This window comes from Apteryx mantelli, chromosome 2, assembly GCF_036417845.1.
Source record: "Apteryx mantelli isolate bAptMan1 chromosome 2, bAptMan1.hap1, whole genome shotgun sequence".
NCBI lineage: Eukaryota > Metazoa > Chordata > Aves > Apterygiformes > Apterygidae > Apteryx > Apteryx mantelli.
The window spans coordinates 100466583-100493078 of record NC_089979.1 but is presented as its reverse complement, the minus strand read 5'-3'; the positions used below and the strand labels follow the sequence as shown (position 1 = coordinate 100493078).

The window sequence follows — 26496 nt, the reverse complement described above, 5'->3', positions numbered from 1 at the left end:
GCATGGATATTTTTAAGTTTTTGTGTTCTTCTTCCCCTGCCTAATTTCCCTGCATTGACCAAGAGCTAGAAAAAAGCCTTCAGGGCTGCCCTGTAGCTGGGAACCCTCAAAAGGCCTAAACTTTCCACCAGACTATATATAGGATTATATCAGATGACACCACGTAACGGCAATCGTCCCCATTGCAGGGTCTGAGGTGTCACAGGCCAAGACTCTCATAACTTGAGGGGTCCCAACACCAACACTCACCCGACCTGCCCAAAAAGGGAAAGCTGCTGCTCTGGAGGTTACAGCCTTCTGGGAAACCATTCCTGGGGGGTTCAATTCTGCTTTAGCCCTCGTTTGGGCCAGACCATAAGGATTTCAACCTTCAAGCAAGCAGAATTTGCTTGCAGCTCTGGTGAGTGACCACACATGAACAACAGAGAGACCTGCTGTCAGCTGATCGGCCTCATGCTGAATTCTGATCTCAAAGAGCTGATTAGCTCAAACTATTACACATTTGCTTGAGGTGGCACTGAAGATCCAGACTGCAAATGAACCTCCATGCTACAGAGAAACTCAATACATAAAACAAAGTAGCCCCTCCTTATTTCAGACTATTAGCATTTCTGAGCATCTGTGTAAGTTTCTATTGCTTCTTAATGCCATTAACCTTCACGTATAACCCTGTTCATCCCCCAGTTTTACTCATATAGTTGTCAACAAGAAGGCAAAGGAAAAAATAACATTTCAGGACAAAACTATACAGTATGTTCTATGGTTCATTTCCCTAGTTAGCAAGAAAATCAAAAATCTAAAAACTGTCTGCATTATGGAGTCTGTATATACTATAGCTGCAAAAATGAAAGCTGCAATCTACTTTATTTTGCCTTATAATAAACAAATCTGCAGCTTACGTTTCCAGAGTCATCACTGCTTGCAATGATGAATGAAGCATAAAGATAGCAGCTGGGTATTCACATGTTGTACCAGGTTGGCAATTATTAAAATTTTATTTTCATTTATAAACTAAGAACATCCAATGTGGAAGACATTAGAAGACTATATATGACCCTGTTAACATAACTTCTGATTTTACCATTTCTTGTTACATAATTCTGAAAAACCTGAAAACTGGATTCAAATGAATGTGTGAGAATCAAACTTGCTTCTGAAATAAATAATCTTCTTGCTTAAAACTGCAATCTAAACTAAACCTAAAAAGTTTAGAAATGAGGAAAAAAATCAACATCAGTTGATTTATATATATAAATATATGCATATACATGTATGCATATATATGTGTATACACATACATACATATATACACACACATACATACATACATATGGTGTGCTTCCCCTTTGCCCATAAAACACGATTTTGAGTGTAACAGATAAAGGTTGCAGGAATGGGGTGGGGGGATAGGAAAACATTTTTCTGAGGAAAAGCTTTTGCAAGAAAGAAAATTAAAAACATATTCAGTTACAACACTTCGGCTTGTCTCTCCTGGAGGTTAAAAATTCTGCTAGCACCAAAGGGAACAACACGCACGTTGAAATTTACTTTTATCACTCCCTAGGTGGACAGACTTGTCCACTGTACCAAACAGTTCTGGAAAAGAGACTGGACACATCCATTCATCATTCCCATGAGATGGAGTTTGCTCTAGCAGACAATCAAATTAATTAACTGCTGAATCTAATATACCCAATTTCTTGTTAATTCTGCTATGGGCTGATTATTAAGCCTGACAAATTCCATCCCCAAAGCACATTGTTTGAAAAAATAATAATTAGCAACAGGAAGAGAGGGAATGAAATTCGGGACTCCACAATAGATCTGAAAACCATTGCTTTATTTTCAGAAATAAAGCAACAGAAGCAGCTTCATAACAGCTTCACTGGTTTTGTTTAAGCAAATATTTTAGAGGAAGACAAACTAGGGAATAAACAGCACTGCAGAGCAGGAAAGAAAATCAATGACATTCTGCAGGAAAGCTGTTACAGTTTCATTTCTTGCCAGAAACTAGGCACACGGACCACTCATTAAAATCCACTCACTGCTAGGCTCAATAGCTGGTTAACTATCTTAACCAAAGTAGCTTTAAAGACCACACTTTTAGTGAAAAGCGCTTGTCAAAGTTCAAGGCTGTTCAGTTCTGTCTAGCCTGGGCAATGCTCAGCAGCATTTCAGCCCAGGGTTAGCCCAGCACTCACAGCACGTCCCTCTCATTGCAGAAACCATCTGCTCAAGCGACTGCAGGGTCAGCTCAAAGTTCAAAGACCTAGGGTTTGTTTGTTTTAGTTTTAAAAGCTCTGTGTACATATTTCACCAGGACCTAGGGAGCAAACCACAAGCATGGGGCTGAAGGAACCTCCAAACGACTTGCCGGTCACAACAATGCACAGCTTGTAACTGAGGGCTTGATCGTTGATTTGATTTCTGCTGGCGACAGCAGGCATCTGCCCAAAGTGCGTATAATTTTCAAGTGACTCGATATGGCAAACTTCTTAAATTTTGAGGGACTAGCCTTCTCTCTGTTCTCCTACATGGTAACTGCTGTTCATGGGATTGCTGCCTATCTGCTAAACCCTCTCAGCCTGCCAGGAAAGGTATTTCGTAAGACAGTCCTTATTTCTAGCTTTGCCTTCTGCTGATGTTCTGTCAGAAGCAGAGCTTAGCAGCTCCTGGTGCTCTGTGCAAAACTTTTTCATCAGCAAAACTTTCAGTTGACTGTTGGAAGTCTCAGCACAGCAGACACAGGCTGCATTTATTCTGCCCTTTTAAATAGGCCAGCATCCCCAAAAAAACCAACTGGTTTAGTCATTGGAAGGCACTGACTTGGTGTGGTACTGGGTTCTGCTACTTAGTCCTTAAATAAATAGTCCATCTGACCATGAACAAGACTGTAGAGCTGTTAGAACAAGCCAAAGAAAATCATTAGGTACAGAAGAGCTGAGTTCTCCCTTCATAGATTTTCAGAAAAGGAAAAAGAGTTAGAAGATCTGAGGTCAGGCTTTGCCAAGCAGAAGTCACAGGGATTCTGCTAGGACTACTTGCGTGGTACAGTGGAATATATGACCAAAGTGTTTCAAGCTTTCATTAAAAACAAACAAACAAACAAACATATAAATGCATTCATTTTGAGATTACAAGGGCACCATTCAGATCACCTGTTTGGATCTTCTGCACAGCACAGTCCAGATTACCTTATTCACTTACTCCTGTAGTGTAGTCAACACAGAGATCCTCTAGCTTCCATATTTTAGCCCTTTATCTATGCCAAACTGAGCTGCCAATAAGCTCGGTAGTGTAGGAATGTCCTTCAAAGCATGTTTTGGACATTGCACCTAATGAAGGTTCACAGGTGGGGTTAAGACATAGGGTATCAATAATTATGACTGAACTACAGTACTTCTCTCACAAGACATGGATATCCATTGGATGAATCCAAGCGATGGAGATTTTACCTTTGGAAACTACATCAATGCTTATAAAAAAACTGCACTTATTTCCAGTTAGAGTATTTCTAAAAGAGGAAATGGACACATGTCCATGGAATTTTTTTTTTATTTCACCCCGATTTGTCTGTTTTATAATTTTTTTCCCTACTCAGATCAACCAATCAGACAAAATGACAGCACCTCACAACTGATAACCAAATAGATTTAGGCAAAAGTCTAAAATATTTCACCTTGATATGTTGATTCAGAAGTCTCAAAATATTGCCTCATGTGTATGTATGTCATTGCCTCATGACTGCATTCATCAGTATGGACTACTGTCCTTAGCTGAACTCCACCAACACCCCATGGCACACCATAAACACGATTCTTTAAACAATTTCTCTTTATGAGGGAAAATTCCAGTGCATTATGGAAGATAATGCTTGATAAGGGTCTTAGGCTTATAGAGCAGCATAAGAGTATTACAGTTTCCACATGACACTGACTTTAATTATCTAGAATTTTGAACAAAATGTACCAAGATTTCATTATTTGTTGGAAGCACCTGACTATTTTCAGACTCAGCTTCTGTCTCTTGGATACTCTCATCCAGAAAAAAGAGGTTATGCTATATAGATATACAGCCCCCTTGTGCCTGTACTTTTCATGCACTTTGCAACCTCCCCTTTGATTTTAATTTTCCTGATGCTGTGTTGAAATAATATCAATAATAAAAATCTGTCTATGAAACCAAGGTAAAGTAATTTAATTGGGTTCTCCCCTGAACTGACAGAAATCTCTCCAAACACCTCACTTCTTTTAACAGGTATACATGTTCCCTGGGGGCCCAGACCCCTCATCTGAAGCTAGCGGCAATGCTCTCGCTGATTTCACTGGCTTCAGCTCAGGACCGATCCCAGAGGGCTTGTTGTGAACCAGAGGTCCAGGCCTCCATGGCTTTATCCAGAGACAGCTCAAAGCACCCCTGCAGTGCAGACACACTGGATTTTGGCTCCCATGGATACAAGGGAGCCAAGAAGCTGATGTCCCTCATGCCTCTGGCAAAGGCAGTGGGACATGGCTGTTTTGCAGTCTCCCCAAAAGCCCACTCGTCTAACACCAGTCAAAATCAGATACTGGGGGTGGGGAGTCTAAGGCATAACACAGATTCCTCATGTGGAGAAACAAGGTGACTTCTTTTTTAATCATTTAAAGTGTTGTTATTTTCTTACAGCTCTGGGCTGCCTAGATGACTAACTCTTCACAGCTAAATCAAAACTACATCATAACATTGTTGCAGCAGCTCTGAAATTTTAAAAGGCAAAGTCGAAGGAAATACTAAATCTAAAAATGAAGCCCAAGTCCCATGAGGAGATGGTATGAGGTGATTAACAAGCAAGACAGTTGCAAATGCATGTAGATTTGAATTAGAAGTGAGAAAGCAGCAGCTTCTGAATATCAAGTGACGAAGGAGCTCTCTGGCATATATATATAAAAATAAATGTATATGCTATACCTTGTTCATGCTGATGTGCAGGGCTGGCCATGGTCCAACTACGTTCACACTCTCCGTTTCTATTTTCTTCAGATGAGAAGTTTCATCATAAAGAAGGGGAAGTCCTGAGCTCAATTCTAAAAAGATGCCCAAAAGAAAGAAAAAACACAGTCTGAAGGGAGGCTACAGAAGAACTGCAGAGCAAGACACTCAACTGCAATTGAAGAGACAGTGGTCAACAGACCGTCTTTTCTGTAAGACCGTCTAAAATGTTTGATAATTATGCCTGTTGGGCCATTTTTCCTTTTTCTGTTTAGCAAACAATTCCTCCCCGTTCTCCTCCTCTCCCATTTCTCCATTTCAGCAGGGCTTTAGCTTTCTGTGGGCTAGATAATTCTGTCCTTATGCACACACACTAAATAGCCATGTATTCTACAACTCAATTGACACCAGAGGGATTATTTATGCAGCCAAGGTGCCACTCTCAGAATGTGTGATGGGTAAAGAGATCAGAGTAGAGCTTTTGGTTTCTCTCACAGACATCTTTATTTGTAGGCCAGCCTCTTTAAGGTTGTTATCAGGAATTTGCTGTGTTTTGTCAACAGAGATTTTGAGTGAACCACGAACACAGAAAGACAAGGAAAATGTTTTTTGACAGAAAGTCTTGAAAAGTCTTGGGCAACATCTTGGGGATGATGTGGCATGTATATGCATATTTTTAAACGTTCTTAGAAAAATGAGACTCATTACATGATAATTTAATGAATCCCTGCCTACTCCTGTATTTTTTGGCCATAGGTTCTAGGTAATAATAGTTGGGCTGTAATCTCTAGAGTCTTATTCAAAGCCCATTGAAATCAATAAAAAACTCTCATGAACTGCAGTTTTGTTTGGATCAGGTTCCTAAACTGTCCTAAGAATATTAAATATTATTCACTCCAGATATAATTTTACAGCTCTTTAAATATACATTAAGGGCTTTGCTGACTAGAGGCAAACTGCTAAAACCAGCTTCCAGGGATATAAGCAAGAAGCTGTTTCTGGCATTAGTGAAACTAAATGAGACCCTGAGGTAAGTGTCCTAGAAGGGTATGATATCCCTTATCAGCAATGATCTTCCATCTCTCATCACAAGTCAGTGTTGGCACAGCCTGGCAGTTCTGCCATCACAGTTGCTTCCATGGATGTGAAACTGTGAAATCGCCCCATGGTATCAGTGAATAAATTACCACAGCCATCAGATAAGCCGAGATGATATATTTTAGAAACCCATCCATTTTACTTTTCTGTTGAGAAAGAACATAAAGGGAGAAAAAGGACTTTATTTAAATGGTTCAGGTTTGCTGTGATGTAAAACTGACCCACTGTTAGCTGCTGCTTTGCTTAGAGGGAGAGCTCTAGAAACCAAACCAGCTAGTTTAGTCTTTTCGCTCAACCCTGCATAAATAAAAGGCAAAAAATTTAAGTCCTACAAAAGGCATACCTTTACTGAGTCAGCATTAAGTTTTGGCAAAACCAGGCTTTCATTTCCAAAAAGGATCTGGCAACACTGTGGTTTCTCAAAGCACCATTCTAGCCTGCAATTCGGTCTGTATAACACTATTCTCTGCCCGGGGTTACACAAGGAATGCACGGGGAGAAGACCTGCTGCATAAAAAGATATGATCTGCATACATTAGCTTTCAGGTGAAGGGCAACATTACAAATATAATAATTAGGCTGAATGCAGGAAAACATCATCTTCTGTTGAACTATCTTCATAAACACGTCAGATTTGATTCATTGGGTGATAATTCTTCCAGTAATTACACTGGACAAATTACTTGGAATGTGAAAATCAGGCAGACTGTTTTCTGTAACAAACTCCCGGACTCCATGCATTCGCTGTGAAAAACTCACAAATATTTAAAGGGAAACTTGGCTGGACATGCTGCCATTTCCATTTCTCCTTTCCATGTATTCCAAACGGGGGCTGAAATTTTGGAACCTATCAGAATCCACAAAAGTGGAAGAAATGCAGACCTCTTCTCTCTTTTGACAATAAGCCGGGTACACATGGGTAGGTCACTCTAAGTTCCACTTCACATGTATTTTAAATCATCTCAGAGCTCAGAGATGAATCCATAGGAATTGGATTAAGCAACAAAATGGTAATGGTCTCTGGAAAACCCAAAGATAGTCAGACTGAAGTGGTGATGTGCAGTCCCACCTCTGTCTGCCTCACTGGGAAGTTTCCCCTGGGATAGCGTATTCCCCTTATGAGACCTTTTGATTCTCCAGGCGTTTCCACTTGAGATGCTTTTGGTCACATGGACACTCTTCCCTGGAGAGTGTTCTCAAGTTAGTGACCATTTATTTCCTAGAATTGCTTTCCAGCAGTGCCCTAACTTTTCACGCAGCCTTGTGTCAGACATCAGTCCCCCATGTCTCCACATTCCTTATTCACACCGCTGGTAAGAGGCTCCTTGCAACATGCGTTTTTCTTGTCCCACACACTCTGCCATACATGCAGTCCTAGATATCTGACTGTCAACTGGGATGCTCCTAATAGTTTCCACACATACACTACAAGCCTTTTCCACGTGCTGTCCACAAGACGGCTTTCTCAGCTCAAATAACCTGAGCAGCACTTTAGAGAATCCATTAAAAAAAAAAAAAGAAAGAAAGAGAAGTGCTTGGAAACAAAGCACCAATCCTGAAATGACACACAGAAATGTCACCGAAAATTGATCACTCAGAGTGTTGAGGAAGATGGTCCTATTTATTCCATCGCTGTTCTAACGGCATAAACAATACTGTAAACATGCCATGTCCAACTGAGGACTACCTTTTGAGGGGAATTTTTTTTTTTTTTATCTGACCAGGCACATAGACACAGGTCATCGATGGATCAGGTGATGACCTGCCATGGGGCAGTATTTGTATTAAGAACAGCCAGCTAGCAGAGATGTGCATAGGATTCTCAGTAATCAAAACGGACCAGCTGGATGCAGTCAGTGTTCTGACACCACGACCTCTGCTCAGGAGATAGCAGCGTCTTTTGGGGTTTCCTTAGAGAGGCTGAAATTGGCACTCCGTGCTACTGGCATTAGGCAACATCTGGAACAAGCACCCGTTCCTTTTTCTCTAATCAAATAGTGAAACAAATGCAAAGTCAGAGCATGAACCAGCCTCAAGCAGACAAAGTGGAAAGAAAGGTAAATATATCTACAGGAAATACACACTACATGCACTACACAAAAGAGTATGTCTCCATTGATAAAGTTGCTTTCAGAGTAAAGCAACAGCTCAACAGATTGGGGAGGTTGCGACATGCTGTATGAGAGGAATATTGCGTTTTAGATGGAAAAGAACTTATATCAACAACCAAGTCTTACCATCCTCATGCATAACGGGCATGCAGCATCCTGAGACCAAGAACAGAAGATACTGCAAGGCATTCCTCTCAGGCATCACACTGAATTTTTTTTCCAACTCCTCAGTCAAATTGGCTAACTGCAAACTTTGACAGACTGACATTTCATCTTCCAGATAACAAACACTGGATACAAACAGAATTACGCCTGATTTTTGTCCTTATGTTTTTCTAACCTGATGAGTCACCAATAATAAAGAGTAGGACAGCAGTTCAGTCTAAGAGGAAATACAGAGCTAGAATAAGCACACAATATTAGATTTTTTACTGTTGTTTCTTTAATCATCTTCTGATCCCCAGAGAGTTCATCTATGGAGACAGTGTATTTCACATCAGAGATAAAAATATTTTTCTTTCTACCCTTCTGCCTACGGACAGTGTTGTTGTGTTCCTGATAGAGGACCCAAACCGAAATCCACCCTCTCCTAGCAGCCTTATGGTTCTTTTATTCAGCTTTACAGAATGCTAAATCAGGCTGTTTACTCACCCCAAGATCCCTGCTTCAGCTGCCCCATTTGTAACTTGGCCTGTTCATCAGCCCCTTGTCATAGCAGGTCTTGTCGCAGCCTGTCGCCAGTGTCACACAGTCACCGTCCTACAGCACTGGTGCCAAAGCCAGTGGGGGCAGGCAGGTCTCCTGAGAAAGCCATTCCTGAAGGAGACAGCTCCTCCAGCTCCTACCTGCCTGCAGCTCAGAGCTGCCAAGGACAGCAAACCTCAGTCCTTCCCGAAGGCATGCTCAGCAGCAGCAAAGCTGGCTCTGGCCAGAGCTGTTTCTACTGGAATGCTTCACCTCTGATTTGGGAAAGAAAAATACAGGCCAGCCTGTCACACTGGAGAGGTCACTGACTCCCACTGCACCATGCTAACAGCCTGGACAGGACTTTGCAGCTCAGGTTTGCCAAACAAGCAGCAGCCTGTTTCTGCAGATGCTCAGCTGTCTCCCACAAACAATCCTGTTATCGGTGTCATGTAACGCAGCCAAACTTTCCTCCCCAGCAACCCTGCCAGGCACCAGAGCAGTGAGATAATGTGTCTGGCACCACTGAGGGAAAGGGAACAGCAAGTTCTCCTTTTTTCAATGATCTGCTGTCCTTTGCAGCCTAGGGAATGGACACCCTTTTTTGCATTTGAACAGACTGACTTTTTTTCAAAGATGGGTCTAGTCTTTGATTTTGCACGTGAACAGCCAGAATAAGTCTGCCAGCAGCTACCACATGGGAACTCCTGTGTCACGCCCCCATCCAGTGCTGGGGTTTAAGACTGAGGCAAGCGTGTGAATACCTGTGAGCGATGCAAGAGTGACCCATCATGGGCCTCTGCCTGCAATACCGTGCTCTGGTACTCTGTGCTTGTGGTACTCCCCTTTCACCACTCCAGACTTAACAGCATACTATTGCTACATGTGCAGATAAGCTAACATAGAGCATACAATAAATTAAACACAGGGGAGAGGATCAGATTGACTGGAGGTTGCTCCTAAGGGAGTAACTTCATTTAAAGCCCCAGCAAACAATTCATATTGCTTCTTAGGAGTCCTTATTTCAAAATCTATGACACCTTGCATTTTGTTTCTTGAGCTTCCCTCCTTAAAACTGCTCCCTCCTTCTCCTTGGGAAGGAAAATCAAAAATAATGCTTCTGGGTTTCTGAAGCAAAGTCTGCTTAAAGTCTATGTGCAGGTAGATGCCTGCGCATTGCTGCTGAGGTAGGACAGCCTACAGTCAAGATTACCCAGTACTTTTCATTACAAAATCCTGGTTTCAGGAATTTGAAAGCTGTCAGACTAACTACCCAGGCTGAAAGCTTCCATAATGGATGCCTATCTCAGGGTGATTCACAATTATAAAAGCAGAAACTGGACAACAAAAAAAATTATCATCCCTTTGAGGCAAGGAAATTAATAGATGATCCCTTGTTTTGCTTAGGAAATTCTTACACAGTCTCAGCATCTCATACATTGCAGTGGCAATTTTAAATCTGGAGAACAAGGAACAGGATCGCTCAACATCAGGGATGTCTCTCTTTCAGTTCCTGTGCAAACGTACCAATATTTAGCCAAACTATGCGCCTTTACAAAGTCTATACATGCTCAGCAGTAGAGCCTTATGCTCGAACTCCCTAAGGCTGCATCGGAAACAAGTAGGTTTCTCTCCTCTTTGCTTCCTACATGCCAAGAACTTCTGCACAGAGTAACTGGGTGCACTCCAGTTGCAGTGTCTGAGGCTGAGCAGGAATCATTGCCACTCCTGTGAGGTAAGGTGGTGCCAAACACTGCAACCAAAACAGCACAGAAAAGCAAGCCCTTTCTCTGCAGTGTGGAGAAAAACACCACTTAACTGAAGAACGAAGAGCACTAACACAAAAGGCAGCAGGCCTCTAAGGATGAAAACAATGTTTCTGATAAATATCTCTGCATTTTTTTTGCCAATATTAAACAATTCTTCTAACAATGCTTTTCAGGTGCTTCTGAGCTTTTAGTCTTCAAGCTGAGCCCTGAAATCCAGAGGAGCCTGTGGATGGTAATGCATTTTTTGCTCCTCTTATTAAGATCTAGGGAATATGTGGAAGTTTTTTTAAAGAGCTGAAAGAGTCTATCCGAGTTGGACTGGACACCAACCTTGGTCTAAGTTTCCTTCAGCTACTCCTCCTTTGTAGCTTTGGACCTGGGTGCCAAGATGGACAGCAAGATGCTGTTTGTCCAGTGCTCCATAGCTTCTGCCATCTGTGCTCAGACACGAAGAAAGCAACAGTCAGATCCAAACAATGAGGGCTGAAGGCCAGCTGGGCAGATCAGCAAAAGACAATGGCAGATGATTGTGATATTATACAAATAAATAGTAACAAAGAAAAATAGCCTGTGCCAAGTAGCTAGCTACTCAGTATCTGTGACTGATCAGGTACTTGTTCAATTACAGAACACAAACCTAACGCCAAACCCCACAACACCACAACAAAGCCAGGGAATTGTAAACCTTGACTCATTTGCACATTCTACAGAACTGGAAAAAAATAATAGGAAATAATTTGTTCACTGAGAAAAACTGAAATTCCCAATGTTTCCTTTCCTTTCCTTTGTCTCCTTGCCTAAGACAAACCTGAAAGCAACATGATTACTGAAATGACATTCATTGCACTAGACTTACTGTTTGGATTTGGAACTCCAGAAACAAGGTCTTTGCTGTCAGGAGCAAGGACACCATAGTTAGGGTGGTGGTGGTGGTGACGGTGGTGGTGATGGTGCCTTGCAGGCATTTTTGTGGTATAAGGCGCTCCACCATTCTCCTCAATGTTGAATGGATGCAGATCACTGTTGTTCAGGGGATAGCTACAAAATAAATTCAGCTCAGATTAGAGTGGTAAACAATAGGATAAACTGTACTTTTGGAGAGTCAAAAGTTCAAACTTTCTTAGGAAAAATGCATAGCTTTTTTGTAAATTTATTTTTTTAATGAGACATATCCCAAATCTTTACATTTTTCCATCAACAGGAGATGCCTATGGTGAGGAAGAAGGATGCTTCCTTCTTGCTTAGCATGACCTTAATATCTGAATTCATTTTTATTTCACACACCACACAATCTCTGCTAGACTCTTAAACTGAGTCAAATTCTAAATGAGTTATGGAATATGATTCTCAACATCAAAATTTGCTCTGCAGGATTTTGCCACTTCACCTAGAACAGGAAAGTGGTCAAGCAACAAACAATGATTCTTGTAACATGAAATCATCAAAAGAACAGACCAAGGAACAGTCCCAGAATAACTTCACATTCCTGAGAAAGTCTGAGCCTCCAATGTAGTGGTGTGAAGGCTCTATGAAAAATTTGTGACTTGGCAAAAATGGAAAAAGATTCCTTTGAAAAGGAACACTTTTACAGGTGACAACATACAAAATAGCACTTGGCCAAAAAGGAATCATACTTGTTCTGGTAAACATTTTTTTTTTTTTTTTGCATATGTTTAGTTATGAGATTAACTATTGTCAGTCTACAATACATGGAGAAATGGAGATAGGTTAAAATTTTAATTCATCATCTGTAATTCAGAGGTGTCAAATGACACTGTCAATTTTCTTCATTAATTTTAACTGATGCTATTTCAATTTATTATTTGAAATGATGGTGAATGTCTAAAAATGTTATTTTCTTTCCATGCCAGCAACCAAACAAGATTGTGAAAACTTTACATAGCTATTGCAAATAACAAATGTGCTTTTTCTCAATGGAGTGTTTATAATTTTTACAGTGTTCTAAGTTATTCTATAGTATTTTATTGGACAGTAGCTGCAGCAAATCGATTCATTCCAAAAAAATAAAAATCCCCTGCCCATTTGAAAAATACTAAAGAAATATCTTCACCTGCATGGGTTTTCAGGCCCCCCCTTTTTTTTTTTTTTTTAAAGTAACAGTAACTGAAAACCTGACAACATAGACTAAAGGCAAATGGAATAATTAAAGGAACAATGAATAAATTGTAGCTAGCTACTTGCTACATATGTTCCTTGCAGATTATTTACTGACTCAAAGCAAAATTAACCAGTCATTTTCAAATAAACACATCTGTATCATTTCCAAAAATATGATGAAGCATACATCTTAGTACATCACTAAATAACCATGGCCTTCTTAGTACTTTCTTCTGAAAACACGAGGTTTCTGACTGGGTAGTAACTAAAGAGCACTTTAATGTTGGTTACTTTTTTGAAGGCAGGAGGCAGAGAGGGGAATGTATTGTATATTAATCTTGGCAGGCTCCCAGCACGTAGCTACAACTGCCAATAAAGGCACTACTCATGCCATATTTGCCTTGAGGAAACAATACAAATAGGAGTCAGATCCATGGGGGATGGCCATGGTGAGCTCAGACAATCCAGGACTGGTCTGTCTTTTGAAACTGCACATCTTCACCGTTATAATCAAATCAAGCAAGTGCCTCCCGGAGCAAAGTGGCACAGGCTAATCAGATTGCACATTAATTGTAAGAGCTCTCTGCACACTCCCTTCAAGCTGTTTGGGTTGAGGAGACATTATTTGACTGAGAGAATAGCTAATTTTGTTCACACAGTTAAAATCCATACTGGAAATAAGAGCAGTTCTGGGCTGGAGCCTCAGCGCATCCTTTTTTCAGTCTGAGTCAACATTTTTCAAGACACAAAACTCACTGTAAAACCATCTTATGGTTAGGGACCACATGCTTGGGTGTTGCCTTAATTTCACCTGCAGGCAAGCTGGTAAATATTTTGGTTAGCAGGTTTTTGACCAGTCTTTTTACAATTAGTGAAACCACACCAAATTCTTACACCAAGATTCCTCAGATTGCTGTGGACATGAGGTTGCTTCCTCACTAAAACAGGCTAAATAAATAACCTGAGCAACTGAATGAGCCGAATCAGCTCTGACATGAGGGAGAACGTGCACCAAATTCAATAGATATACTTCTTGACTGTCCCAACAAGTGCTCATGCCATGTGAAATGCAGGGAGATGACTATTTCAAAGAATTATAGAGCTGGACCAGCAAAGCTCATGTTCAGACGTGCACTGAAATCCTTGAGGACAGTAAATTGCAAAGTTCCAGCCAGGATGTCAATGCTCAGCCAGTGCACTCTGACATGAAACCTTACCTGGAAACTACTGGCCTATCTAAAAGGATGTAGTCACCTGCACTCTTTCGGGGTTGACAGTAACTGACAGACATTGAAGGAAACTCATCTCATGCTCAGCTATCTCTTGCACTTCTGACAGATACAGGATCAGGGTGAGGAAGACTTTCACAGTCCTATCCTCCTCCTTCCCAGGAGCTCTACAGAAATTCAGTATTAGACTGACAAGTCACTGCACAATCAGAAACCATGGGGCTGGCAGCAGCTTCGGACCCAGTCTACTAGAAAAACTGACATTACCCAAACAAAAATTTCACTAGTAATCCAAATCCCCATTCAGTGCACCCTGTACTATTTAATTTAGGGGCATGTGGGATCCTGACATCTCAGTGCAGTTTCTACAAGGTGGTATCGCTATTCAGCAGTGATGTTGCACCTTTTTTCCACTGTATTTTTCTGTTCTTCACCATCTTAAATCTAGATGCTTCAGACTTTTTTCCCCCAGTGCATCTTTCTGCCATTAACTTTTTTTTTCTATTGCTTGTTTCTGGTTGACTTACCTGAATGGATGTTGTGCTCATGCATCCTCCCCAGCTCATCAACAGGAATAAATCATTCATGTCAATGAGCAACATTCTGAGCATATCCTAATCCCTCCAGGTTTTGTAGACATCAAGTTATGCTCTCAAACTATGTGCACAGATGGGCAGGTATCAGTTTTGAGCTTTTCTCTTTTATTTGTCTTTTAGCCCTGCCAGTATGCCAATGTTTCATCTTTAGTTTACCTTTTAATAGTCAGGTGACTACCCTGCAGATTTCCTCTTTTATTTACCTAGTTTTCTCAACGAGCTCCAGTTGCTTCCCATATAACTTACTCTTGTCCTTCAAGGGAAAAGATGCAGTGCCCTACAGCCTGTTCTCTAAAGGAAGAGACCATTTCTTCCTTCTCTGTCCCTCTCTCAGCCAAAGTTCTCCTGAGGATCCAGTTATCCCAGACTCAACTTTCAACAAAGCCAGTCAATGTCCAGAAAACACCTGGTATTGCCTTTAGCCTCAAACTCTCATAACTATTTTCTTCTGACCGAAAAGGCAGTATATTAAGGAACAGGGCAAACAATATACATCATCTGATTACTTTTTCCCATTTTTTGAATTTTATTTCCATTTTTAGCCCTCTATCCCAGTATTATACTCATCAGTTGTTTTAAAAGCTATTTTCAGTTAACATTTTTATGTTTCATATGCTCCAGACATGTGCTGCCTTACAAAATCACATCTCTCTAGTGTACAACTCACACATCTAATGCTGCCAGGGAATCATAGGAAGAAAAAAAAAAAGGCAACTCAGAAGACTTAAATAGTCCACCTGCCCCCTCAAAACAGGACTAAGCAGGCCTGTGTTACCCAAGCTGGTTGGCTGAACTTAATTTTGAAAACCTTCACTAGCAAAGACTCTGTGACCTCCCTGGGCAATCTATTGAGTGTCTCATCATCCCTACACTTACTAAGTTTTTTCCGTTTTACCCTAAACCTCCTTTACTGCAATTTAAACCTTCTATTTCCTGTCCCATCCTTCACAGGGAATGGATTATTTCTTGCTACAGAAAATCTGTATGTTTTAAAAACTGTTTTCACATCTCCCTTCAACCTTTTCTCCAGACTTGAAAAACTCTAAATTATTCAGTCATTTCTCACAGGTCACACATTTTCTAGAGCCCTGCTCATTCTTGCTGTCCCCTTCTGCACACTGACAGTCTGCCTCTGAAATGTGGTGCACAGAACTATGCACACCATTCCTGCTGAGGCCTTACAAAAGCATGGCAAAGGGGAAAGGTCCCTTCCCACGTCCTATGGGATCTATTCCTGTTTACACATTGAAACACGACATTTGCTTTTTCCTGAATAGCATGAGGTTGTTGATTTGTTCAGCTCAAGATCCTCAAGAACAACAGATCCTTTTCTTCCCTCCACAACCCAGTTTTCCTCCCCTCCACAACCTGAACTGTGAAGCAGATTACTCCTAACTAAGACTACAAATACACTATCATTCTTCCTAGTCCGCATCCTAAATCTTTTCACGCCCTAAAATCATAATCCATTTGAAACTTATTCTCTCATCCATGACAAGCTTGGTGCAAAAGGACCTCCCATTTGGTGTAATCTGTGAGTTATACAGATCTTTAATAAAAATAATTGTCTTTTTACACCATCCTCCCAGCTACCATCCTCATTTTCCTGCACAATGTAACCGGGTAGACCTGAATAAACATCTCTCACCTGCGTCCCAGAGCAGGCCTACTCCTGCACCCTACCGCTGTCCCCTTCTTCTATACTCTTCCTGTGGGCATCTCCCACCTTTTTAAAGTTATACTTGGAAAGCCAGTGGTGGGTTTCTCTTTGCTCGCCTCCTTGGGGGGCTGTGGGGCAATAGCAGAAGGCAGCTTCCAACCACTGTGCCCCTCGAATGCCTCTGCACTGAATTTAGACCCTCCGTAATACAGCCGAACAGTGGTTAAAAAAAAACAAACAACAAAAACAGGCTTCTAGATGTGGGTGTGATTATTTTTTAAACAGCCTTCAACAAGTCCCACACCTACCTCTGTCCCTTGCTTTGAACACTGCTTCTGCCCAGAACCACTGCAATTTTCTAGTGTTTAAAAATCCTGGAACCTTAAAAAAAACATCTCCAAAACCCCTCTCAATCCTCCCCCCAGCCACAGCGTATAGCAAGCCTGACTTGGTGACTTTTGCAGCTTTCAACAGCTCACATCCACACTGCACGTGTTGGGAGGCTCCCCCACTCACTTCACTCCCTAATAGGAGACATTTCACCCACTACCACACCCTAACAATACCTTCTCCAACATCAAAATGGGTTGTAGACATGCTCCCTAATGGCAGTCAGTGGAATTATTAACAAGCATGTTTCACCATGTGAAGAAGAGACTTTCAGAAGTCTAATGAAAGCAGTCATTGCACATTAAGCTTCAGGGTGGCAGTTGGGGTAGGATGACTTAACAGCCGTATTATGCCAAATGCTCAGCTTTTGGTTTTAGCCTCTCCCTTTGGCAGGAAAAAAACAAAACAAAAATATTTTGGACTTATTCCCTGTCCATGTTTCATAAGAAGTTAAAAAAAATCTTGAATTTTAGCCAAACTTGTTTTAATCTTGTTAAGAATCTTTTACATCCAGTGTGCTGCTAGAGCATGCAAAGTGGAGGAGAGCATCTATTTTGCAACACACTGGAAACTTCCTTGTGGATAGGAACGAAAAAGAAATGAAGAGGGTAAGAAGAAGGTGGTGTTCTGCGTAAGCATCAACTAATTGCCAAAAACAGTGGGCAGAAGCAAAAGACTTTGAAAGGATCCAGTGGTATATACAAAGGGAACACAAACCATGGAAGAAAGACTACTTATAAAAGACAGAGGATAAAGTTTCAGTTTTGCAGCCGAGGATTGAGACATGTAAAAGCAATGAGTGTTCCTAAGTAAAGGTGGATGAGGAAAAGACCTCTTTGAAGCTAGGTTTCTTGCTGGCTTCTTCAACTGTGAGAAGTAAAACAAAACCTGATGGTGCTATTTCACTTCCATGCTCTGTCCTGACACTAACATGACAGAAGAGCTGGCCCAGTTGCATTCATTTGGGAAGGACAGGGAAGCTCCCTCTTGCTGGTGAAGATCAGGGGACCCAACCAATCCCTAGGGATGCCTCAGAAAGCCATTTCTTCCTTGCACTCTGGAAGCAGAGCAGGCAGCCAGCAGCCTTCTCACAGCCAGCCAAACAAACCTTGGAAGGAAGGAAAAATGCCAAGGGAGGAGATGAGAGGTGTCTGCAGTGGTGATGAGAGTGGGGAAACTTTCTTCTGTGGGAGACGTTTAAGTATGTGCAGCAGTTTCCTCCATGACAACATGCTGAACTAAGTTTTGAAGCAGGAGAGGATCAAGCAGTTAATCCGGAATCCTCTGCAAGAACAACAGAGCCTGCAGCAAACCACGTTCTAATAAAATACCAAGAAACAAATCCAAGCTCAAAAAAACCATTGTTCTCACAGATTTCACCTTATCTATATAACAATCATTAAAAAAAATACTGCCTTGTAAAACTGTCACGCAAAATATGCCTACTGGGAAACTAAACTTGCTTTTCTTTATTTACAAATGGTTTTAATTAATGATAACGATAGCTAATTATATTTAATCACCTGTCAAAAAAAATTCATTGTCCCAGATGCCCTTGCAGATGAGAAAAACTCTGAAAGGCAGATGCAGACAGACAAAATCCCCCCCAAGTCAGTGTTGCCTTCCCCATTTAGTCACATGCAGACAATGCATGACTGTTTGGGAAATAAAACAACTCAGGGTGGCTAATGAAAGGAAGCTAACTCAGGTTAAACTAGGAGCAAAAACAACCTAAGGAACTTAGGCCTCCAAGACAGCCTGCAGCTGATCAGAGGTTGCTAACCCAAGCTACAGCCTTTATCACCATTTAACCCATTAAGTAACTCAGGTCCCCTGAGCTAAACACTCCTCACTCTTTCTCCCCTCCTCTGTATCACATACTTAGTAGGGTGTGCAGGCAGAGAAGCAGGCCTAGACCTGAGGTTTGGCTACCAGAACAGAACATGAGGACACAAGAAATTCCTGGATATAATAGATAGAAGTGTGAACAGCAAACAAATGTTACAGAGAGCGCCATGAAGGATGACTGAGTTCCCAGGTTGTTAAGGGGGATTTATGCAAGAAATGGCCAAGCTTCACAGAGAGCTGCAGGGGAGTATTGAGGACCTTTTGCTGACCACAGTCTTGCAAGGCCAACAGTGCTGAGGAAACTGCATCAATAATATCACGTAAGATCCAAATTACCGAGGCAGCCTTGGGAAACTTGGTTATGGACTCAGCACAAGTTGGACAAAAGTAGGGGCAGCTTGTTTATTTGGAAGGAGACAAGGGAAGAGAAAGGGAAAACTGATGTGGATCAGGGAAGAACGAGCATGGGAAAGTGGAGAGGAGGGGGGATGAAAGGGGCCAGTAACATGTAAGCAAACTGCTGGCCAGTACACTTGGCTGGTCTGCCCCATCTTCTCATTTAACTGGAGCCCTAACTATTCTCTGTGGCCATGTATGTGTACAGAATCAGGCTGTCTGTGCTGTCCATGTTTATAGAAACCAGGAACTACAGCAGTCTCACATCTACTGGAGGGCAAAGGAGAAATCACCTTAACCTTAAAGTCCACTGGATTTGGCTTCCCTTAACAATATGCTCCCATTTTATAAGATCTCCTTTTTATCTTTGACCTTACAAAGCTGAAATTCCCTGAAAATTTTTTTTCAATAAATACATCAAATTGTAGAAATTTCATGCTTATTATTTGGGTTCAGAATGTGTCTAGTGCCCCACAAAGAAACACAGGGTTTTCTGAATTTTCAGTAACTTGCCAGGACTTTTAAGTCTAGTATGAACGTACCTAGCACTACTGCCACATGAAAAACTTCAGTTTACGTTACAGATTTTTGCCCTTTTAACACATTACTAGCGGAGTCACTGAACAGGTACAGTATACAGCAAGTAAAAGCTCTTTTCAAGGCATGACAGAACTTTTCACTTGTTTGCTCAACGGAAAGTATCAACAGGCAAAAATAATACAAAATCAATCACTCAGCATAGCAAGGGAGTTCTCATTTACAAACTTGCAACCAGCCCTGCCCTCTTTTTCTTGTAGCACTTGGGAAACTGATCTGAATTACAGCAAGAAACTTTTCATTTTATCTTAAAATCAAATTTCAAACTTTTCTTATGCTGGAAATTCTGAACGAGAGACCCATTAAATACAACAATAGAATTTTAAAATGAATGTCTGAGAACAAAAGGGACCCTTCTATGCTCAAAATTTTCACAGAAGTGATCAGTTTTACTTTCAAGTTCTTTGAAGCCTTGCTTCAAATCAGCCTTGCTTCAAATCAGCCTTGCTTATCAACCCAGTGAGCTCCAGGTGCTGAAGACAGGCATTAAAGTTTGAAAGCTCCCTTACCTCCTTCATTTCTCTTCTCTATTCCCAGTTTCTAACAGCCTTTATTGCTTTTCCTTTCCACTTCCTCCCACTGCATGCTCCACTGCAAAACATTTCCCCTCCTACCCCTTTCACTCAAGCTTGTTCTTTCCCTGGCCCATTTTTTCTGAGATCTTCCCTCCTTTCTGTCTGATTCCTGCACCTACTGATGGGAAACACTCTGTGCTGGACCCTACTGCCTGCCAACACGGCCTCAAAATTCAATGGGTTGGCCCCTGGAGATGAAAAGAAACACAGTCACTTTGTCACCTTTGTTTAGGTATTGAGGTCATTGCTATGCTATAACACAATTTAAAGAGCACTGGAGAAGCTGCAATATTTTATATCCCTACTTCCCTAAGGTTCTCAAAATAGCAGAAATTGATAATGGTAGAGAAGCCACTGGGACTATTATACTAGCATGGATTGTTATGGGTTTAGCAGGGAAAACAGAATATGGTTAAATAAATAGGTTGTTTTATGGAGTTTAAGTTGTATTAGATCAGTACTTCCTACAACTAATTAGGTGTGGCTCCTTCTTTCATTTTCTTCAGGAGGCAGGAATGAAAAGGTATTTTTCATTGCCTCATTAAAAAAAAAAAAAATCTTGGCTTTTATAGTCCTTCAACATATGACATTGTTAATCCAGGAACTACAGACTTTCTAAACTGTTCTTAGGTGAAACATCTGTTCTTCCTGTAATTCAATACATGTTTTCATCTTTGATATGACAAGCTGCAGGTTTTGATGTCTGATAGTTTAAAGCTGTAGGCCATACTACTATTAACAAAAAAAGGAAAAGAAAAAGAAAAATGGAAAAAAAGAGACATTATAAACTTGGAAGACAACAAGTATGAAAAACGTAAGACTCAAATGTGCAAGTAGATTTGTGGTGGCAATTTAAAAACAGAATTCTAGGGGTATTTCCTCTGGTTCTTTGGTAGCCTTAGCTCAACATTTATATTATTTTTAAATTAGAAGATTGATTCCTTAGCTCTCAGAAGGTGTGATGACCAAAGCAGGCATTATGAATGTTTCTTCTACTAGACAAAAAATGAACTGGACTTCTTCTGAAAATATCTATGCAGCAAATCATGGAAGATGAATTGCTACCACACTGAAGGCAATAGTTCCCCAGAGTCAAGAGAAAAGTATTACCCTAGAAACACAAAGCAGAGAAATAACATTGGGTCTAAGATACCAGGCAGGCGGAATAACCTGTCTCCACCCATCTTCCCTCTATGCCAAGTCCTCCAACATACTGCCTGAAAAAAAATTCTCTCTTCAGGAAAGTTGAATGAGAGATATTGTGGTATTTTAAAAAATACATATTTTCCTCCAGTCCAAAACTGAAGGTTTTTCACATGCTGAAATTAAAAATTAAATAATTAAAAAATAAATTATTAATTAAAAAATTAAAAGCAACAGGAAAGTTATTATGGAACATATTCATACATTTTCTATAGCAACTTACTAATATGTGCAGTGGCAGGTGCAGAGAGAGGTTTGATTTGGGAACTTTACAACTACGTTCAGATTAACTCTCATGAAACCAACTATTTGAAAAAGAATTTGTTTTGCTTTAAAGGACAGACATGAAATAGCCATTAGTAAGTAGAGAGAGAGCTGAATTTAGCCTACTGAGAGTGACTCATATCAAGGGAGAACTCCAGATGAACTGAGTTTTTACCTGTTTTTGTAAATGCAGTGGCAACAAGAGAAGCAGAGCACATGCACGCTGGACAGAAGTGTATACAGCCAGTCACTTCAGAGTACAACAGTATATGGAAAACAACTGAAGCGGAATGTCAAGGTCTTTATCACTCACATCTCTGCAAGGTATCGCAAGAGATGCCAGATAGAAAGGTGTTGTCTGCCCCTTCCCTTCACAAGATGTTTCTTCCTACCTACTTTAGACAAGGATTGGTTTGATACAAAAGCTGTATCTTTCTGTATATGTTTGTCTGGGGCCTGTTGAAGAAAAACTGTTTTCCCTGTGGGCCCTTCACCTAGGAGCATGCATAATAGCACCGCCTTTTTCCAAGCACTTGCAACTTGACTGTAAAGTACAAAAAAATTCTTTCTGAAATGATTCAAAATCTTGATCCTCATAGCATAGCACAAGTGTGGTTAAGATACAGACACTTAACCAGTGAAATTTTAGTTCAAGATGACTCTCTAAGAAGATTCTTGGCTAGAACAGTCTTAACAAATAAGCTAGCATCCTGTGGGATCAGTCCCTTTTCAAAGTATAACACATACAGTCCAAGATTAAAAAAATTTAGTTCCTATTTCCAACCGTTAATGCTAGTCAATCTGTAGCAGCTCTGGGTGGAACACTCTCATTGGCTACCATGAGCAATGTTTGTTTAGGCCTGCAGTGACAGCACTCTCCTGTGATACTGTTCTCCTCAGCTCTCCTTTGCCAGAGTAAGGGAAAAAACACTTATTGCTTTGAAGAACATCAACAGTCTTTCCAGAGATCTGGTATGTCACGTTGGATGGATGTGTGTTGAAACTTCTCTCCTTCAAGCTAGGTAGTAGTAGCCTGTCTGCTTGATATACAAGCTGGAATGATTGGTAGACAATTTCCTTTGAAAACAGATGATTGAGGCATTGACCTGTCTTGCTCCTTCCACTCAGAAGGTCTCATCTAGCCAGCTTTGACACCTGAGAAGCAAGCAATATATTTATCTCCATTTTTTCCAGTCTTAGGAAGTGCCCCAACTCACTCCTTGTCAGCAGTAGGAGATCCATTTTCAAAATTTCTTGCAAACTCTAACATTATCTCTTCTGCAGGCTGAAGACTTTCTTCAGCACTCATTCAGAATGAGGGAAAAAGATGGGACATTTTACTTCACAAAGTCATAATATATGCTTTGTTTGTGTCTACAATGTGAGAAAGCAATCCTGGTTTTTGGTCAAACTGCATATTGTTTCACTGATAAATGTTTCGGAAAGACTCGATTCTTTTCCTTAAGTGTGCAAACCCAGATAGCCAGCTTTAGAAATGCATTACAAAAAATGCTCCCTCTGTTCACTTGCCTGTGACTCACATCAGCTACAGTACAAGTAGCTGAAAACCAATATTTAAAGAAAAAGCCCATGCTAAAATAATTCACTGAAAGTGACAACACTATCTGTAATATTAGTCATTAGTCTGCATGCCAGGGCCTGGCTGGGGCTCAAGAGTGATGTATTTCATTCCAGGTTACAGATGTGGTATTGCCAGCTATGCAATTCTCCCACCAGTTCCTGGGGAGGGGATACAGGATTAGAGAATTATTACTGTCCAGAAATAACCCCATTGCAAAACAGAGTACACAAAGGAGAGAGCCAACTCTGAGCTATGCTGAGGAAGAACTGGTTTCCAGCTTTTTAAACAGCTGGGGGAAGGCATACAGAGAGAGGATCAGAAGATACCCTCAGCCAAGATGTATCAAGCAATTCTCCAGCGCATGGAAGAATGCAGTCTATTATACACTGGACTTCAAAACAATGTAATTGCTTGGATGCCTGGCACTGTACTCATACCTGCCCCCCCAAAAGTCTCTTAGTTGAAGCAAAGATAGTGTTTATCACCTGTAATCAGACTCCAGAAGAGTTTCTAAGTGTATGCTAGACTTGTAAAAAGAAGATTTTAGACTTATACAATGAACAGACTTCAGAACTGGGTGGGGAAAGTTTGCACAAACAGTTCAATGGGCACTAAGAACATACTCCATTGATTGAGAAAGTGATACTTCCTTCAGGCAGTGTGCAAAGTTTTCTTTTAAAGCAACTTCCGTGTATATGTAGAATACATACAAAATGGGTTGATTTCTATGACTATACAATAGTTGTATAACATGTTCTTTTAGAGAAAGTGAAAATAGTGTGGCATTTCCTCATGGGAAACTCCTAGTTAAAATAATTCAACACAATTGTAAAAACGCTTACATAGCGGCGCTAGTAAGGCTCTGTACTGAGTTTGTGCATCTATAAACTATCAGTGGCTTTCCGCAGCAGCGTGAATCTAGAGATGTAGTATTGACTTGTATCAGGCAGAACTTTCTCAGTATTTTATATTTCAACAGAAGGCACTACATTTAACACCTGAATTAACCAAATGTTTCCCATCTTTCCCCTCTTTCCCCTTCTCCCTATGTAAATTGGTTTTCAGCTGTGAAGTGTTCTGCCTTGCTTCAAAAACCAAATTGCATTTCTAACATCACAAGGCCCATAGCAGTCATTTTTTAAAATCTATACTTTGTAAATAACGAGAGTGCTAATTTTAGGAAAAAAAAAAGTAAGCTTTTACATTTAAAGCAAGTTATTTGTACTACCAAGTTCACTGCAGGGGTATCCATACCCATGGTTGTTCAGGTGATGTAAGCTGCATGAGCCAGAGCCAACACTGGGTTTAGAGCAGAAACAGGTAAAAAAGTGCTCCCTTTTCCCAACCGCATCCCAGCCCAATTTGTTACTAGAAGCCAACTATGATCAGAGCAAGGAAAGACAGAGAAATTGATCTGTTCTTACCTAGCTGATCACTCGGTGACATTGCTGATACAGATATCTGCAGACAGCAAGGAGGATGCAGAACGAAAAAGTAAGAGGGGAGTGGAAAGTGCATGAGCTTCTTCTCCAGAGAAGCAGTAAGACATCTATTTCCCTTGAGGTGACATGCACAAACTGCAGAACAGAGAAGTCCCACAAGATGGTCTTCACCTGTGTGCAGACCTCCTGCATGAGGCATTTTAATATTTAAAGACTGTTAGGCCTTGTGATGGTTCTTCTTGAAATCTGTCAGGGAGACCACTCATTCAGTGCATCTTCAGCAATAAACCAAGCCACAGATAAAACACATGAGGAAGATGAACACTGAGAACAAACCACACAGAAGCAAATGCAGTTATATGACAAGGACGACACTATACTATGAGCATAGGTGTGTGAATCATGAAGCAATAACGCTCCACTTAAACTAACAGGAGCATTCAAAAAAAACCCAAAACCAAAAACAACAAAAAAACCCACAGAACTTCAGAGGACATTCAAAGCAGCTAAATTAGGCTCTGTTCCAATGGCTCCAGCAAAGTTTCTCTTTCTCCCTTCCCCTAAATACAGCGTTCATGAAAGAGAGGAAGACTAGCCTCATGAAACTGAAGTCAGCCTCTGTGACTGCCCACCTTAGGGTTATTCTGGCACTTTCACACCTCAGTGCACAATTACTGTATTATAACTCCCCCGCCCTGACTGCACTGAAAATGCTGATCCAACATAGCATTACTGATCCCAGGGGAAAACAGGAACAAATGCAGCAGTGCATGATATCTACCAACCCTCCCCCCAAATCTTTCAAAAATAAATAATGCACCATAAACAGTAGGTTGAGAATTTTTATTTGTACTTAGCACATACAGGAAAGATTAAAACAAATATTAAAGATAGCATTTGTAAACAAATATATTTTACAAAAAGTTATATACCATCAAATTTGCTCTGAAAAAATTCAGGGTTATACCCATTTATAAATGTACATTTATCAAAATCAAGTTAAAAACTACTTCATTCTAAAATATTCCAAATAAAGATTTATTGATTCCAACAACTTCAGAGAGACCACAGATGTTAAGGCCAAATTAAAACAAAAAGCATGAATGAAGATGGCACTATGATTCCCAGATTCAAAAAGATAGGCAAGTGATCAAAATATCAGTCAAGCCTATTAAAAGACCTAGGTCTGTAAATATACATTCAACTTTGCAAAATTCTAGCTTAAAAAAATAGAGCTATTTCACTGGATCATTTTCCTCTTGTAGTGTACTGATTGTGAACTCTTTTTTGAATCCTCTCAGAAAAAAGTTTTCAGAAGGTGGTTTTATGAAATTGTGTAGTTCACATCCAGAATCACGTTAAAAATAACAAGAAGACAGCAGCACCCTTTTAGCAAGGATTGATTTTCAACATTCTTGCAATTTATAGCAGCAGGTATGGTTTGGGGGGATGCTATTAATATAATTGGTAAGTCCAAAATGTAATAGAAATACTCTATACATTTTGTTATAGTGTTTTTTCTCTATACTTTTTTTTGAAGTTAGGCAAGCACCTCTAATTTTGCTGCAGAAAACAAAAATTAAAGATAAAAGAAAGCCAAACCTATGACCATCTCAGCATGTGTCCTTTGTCCACAAACCATGTTGATTGCCAATTTGAATTATGAATTTCCCTCCCCCAACCTCCCGTTTACATATCAACTAAAAAATGAAGTTTCTCAAACTTCATCTATTAATTTGACTCAAAAGAAACAGGAAGATAAAAACAATTAAGACATGCATGGCTGATCCTCAACAGCAAGCAGATGGTCACATCAGATTGAAAAAGTATGGTAGAATGTAAATCCCCCAGTATTTCTGATCTTGAGGCACTGAGAATTCTAATCAGTTTTTACAGGTTTTTCAAGATTTCTTACAAAAATACGGAAAATACTTTTCTCAAGAATGTCCATAAACCCTAAACAAGG

At 40.4% G+C, this 26496-nt stretch overlaps 1 protein-coding gene across 1 annotated transcript in view; it reads right to left on the bottom strand.

Annotated features, from left to right (window-relative positions):
• Positions 1-26496, bottom strand: part of EPB41L4B (erythrocyte membrane protein band 4.1 like 4B) — a 180192-nt gene that overhangs the window by 57322 nt on the left and 96374 nt on the right. Inside the window, exons 16-17 of the mRNA XM_067291164.1 lie at positions 11487-11668; positions 4948-5063 (exon numbers count right to left, since the gene is read on the bottom strand). Of these exons, the coding sequence (XP_067147265.1) occupies positions 4948-5063; positions 11487-11668 (298 nt within the window). The remainder of the gene's footprint in view (positions 1-4947; positions 5064-11486; positions 11669-26496) is intronic.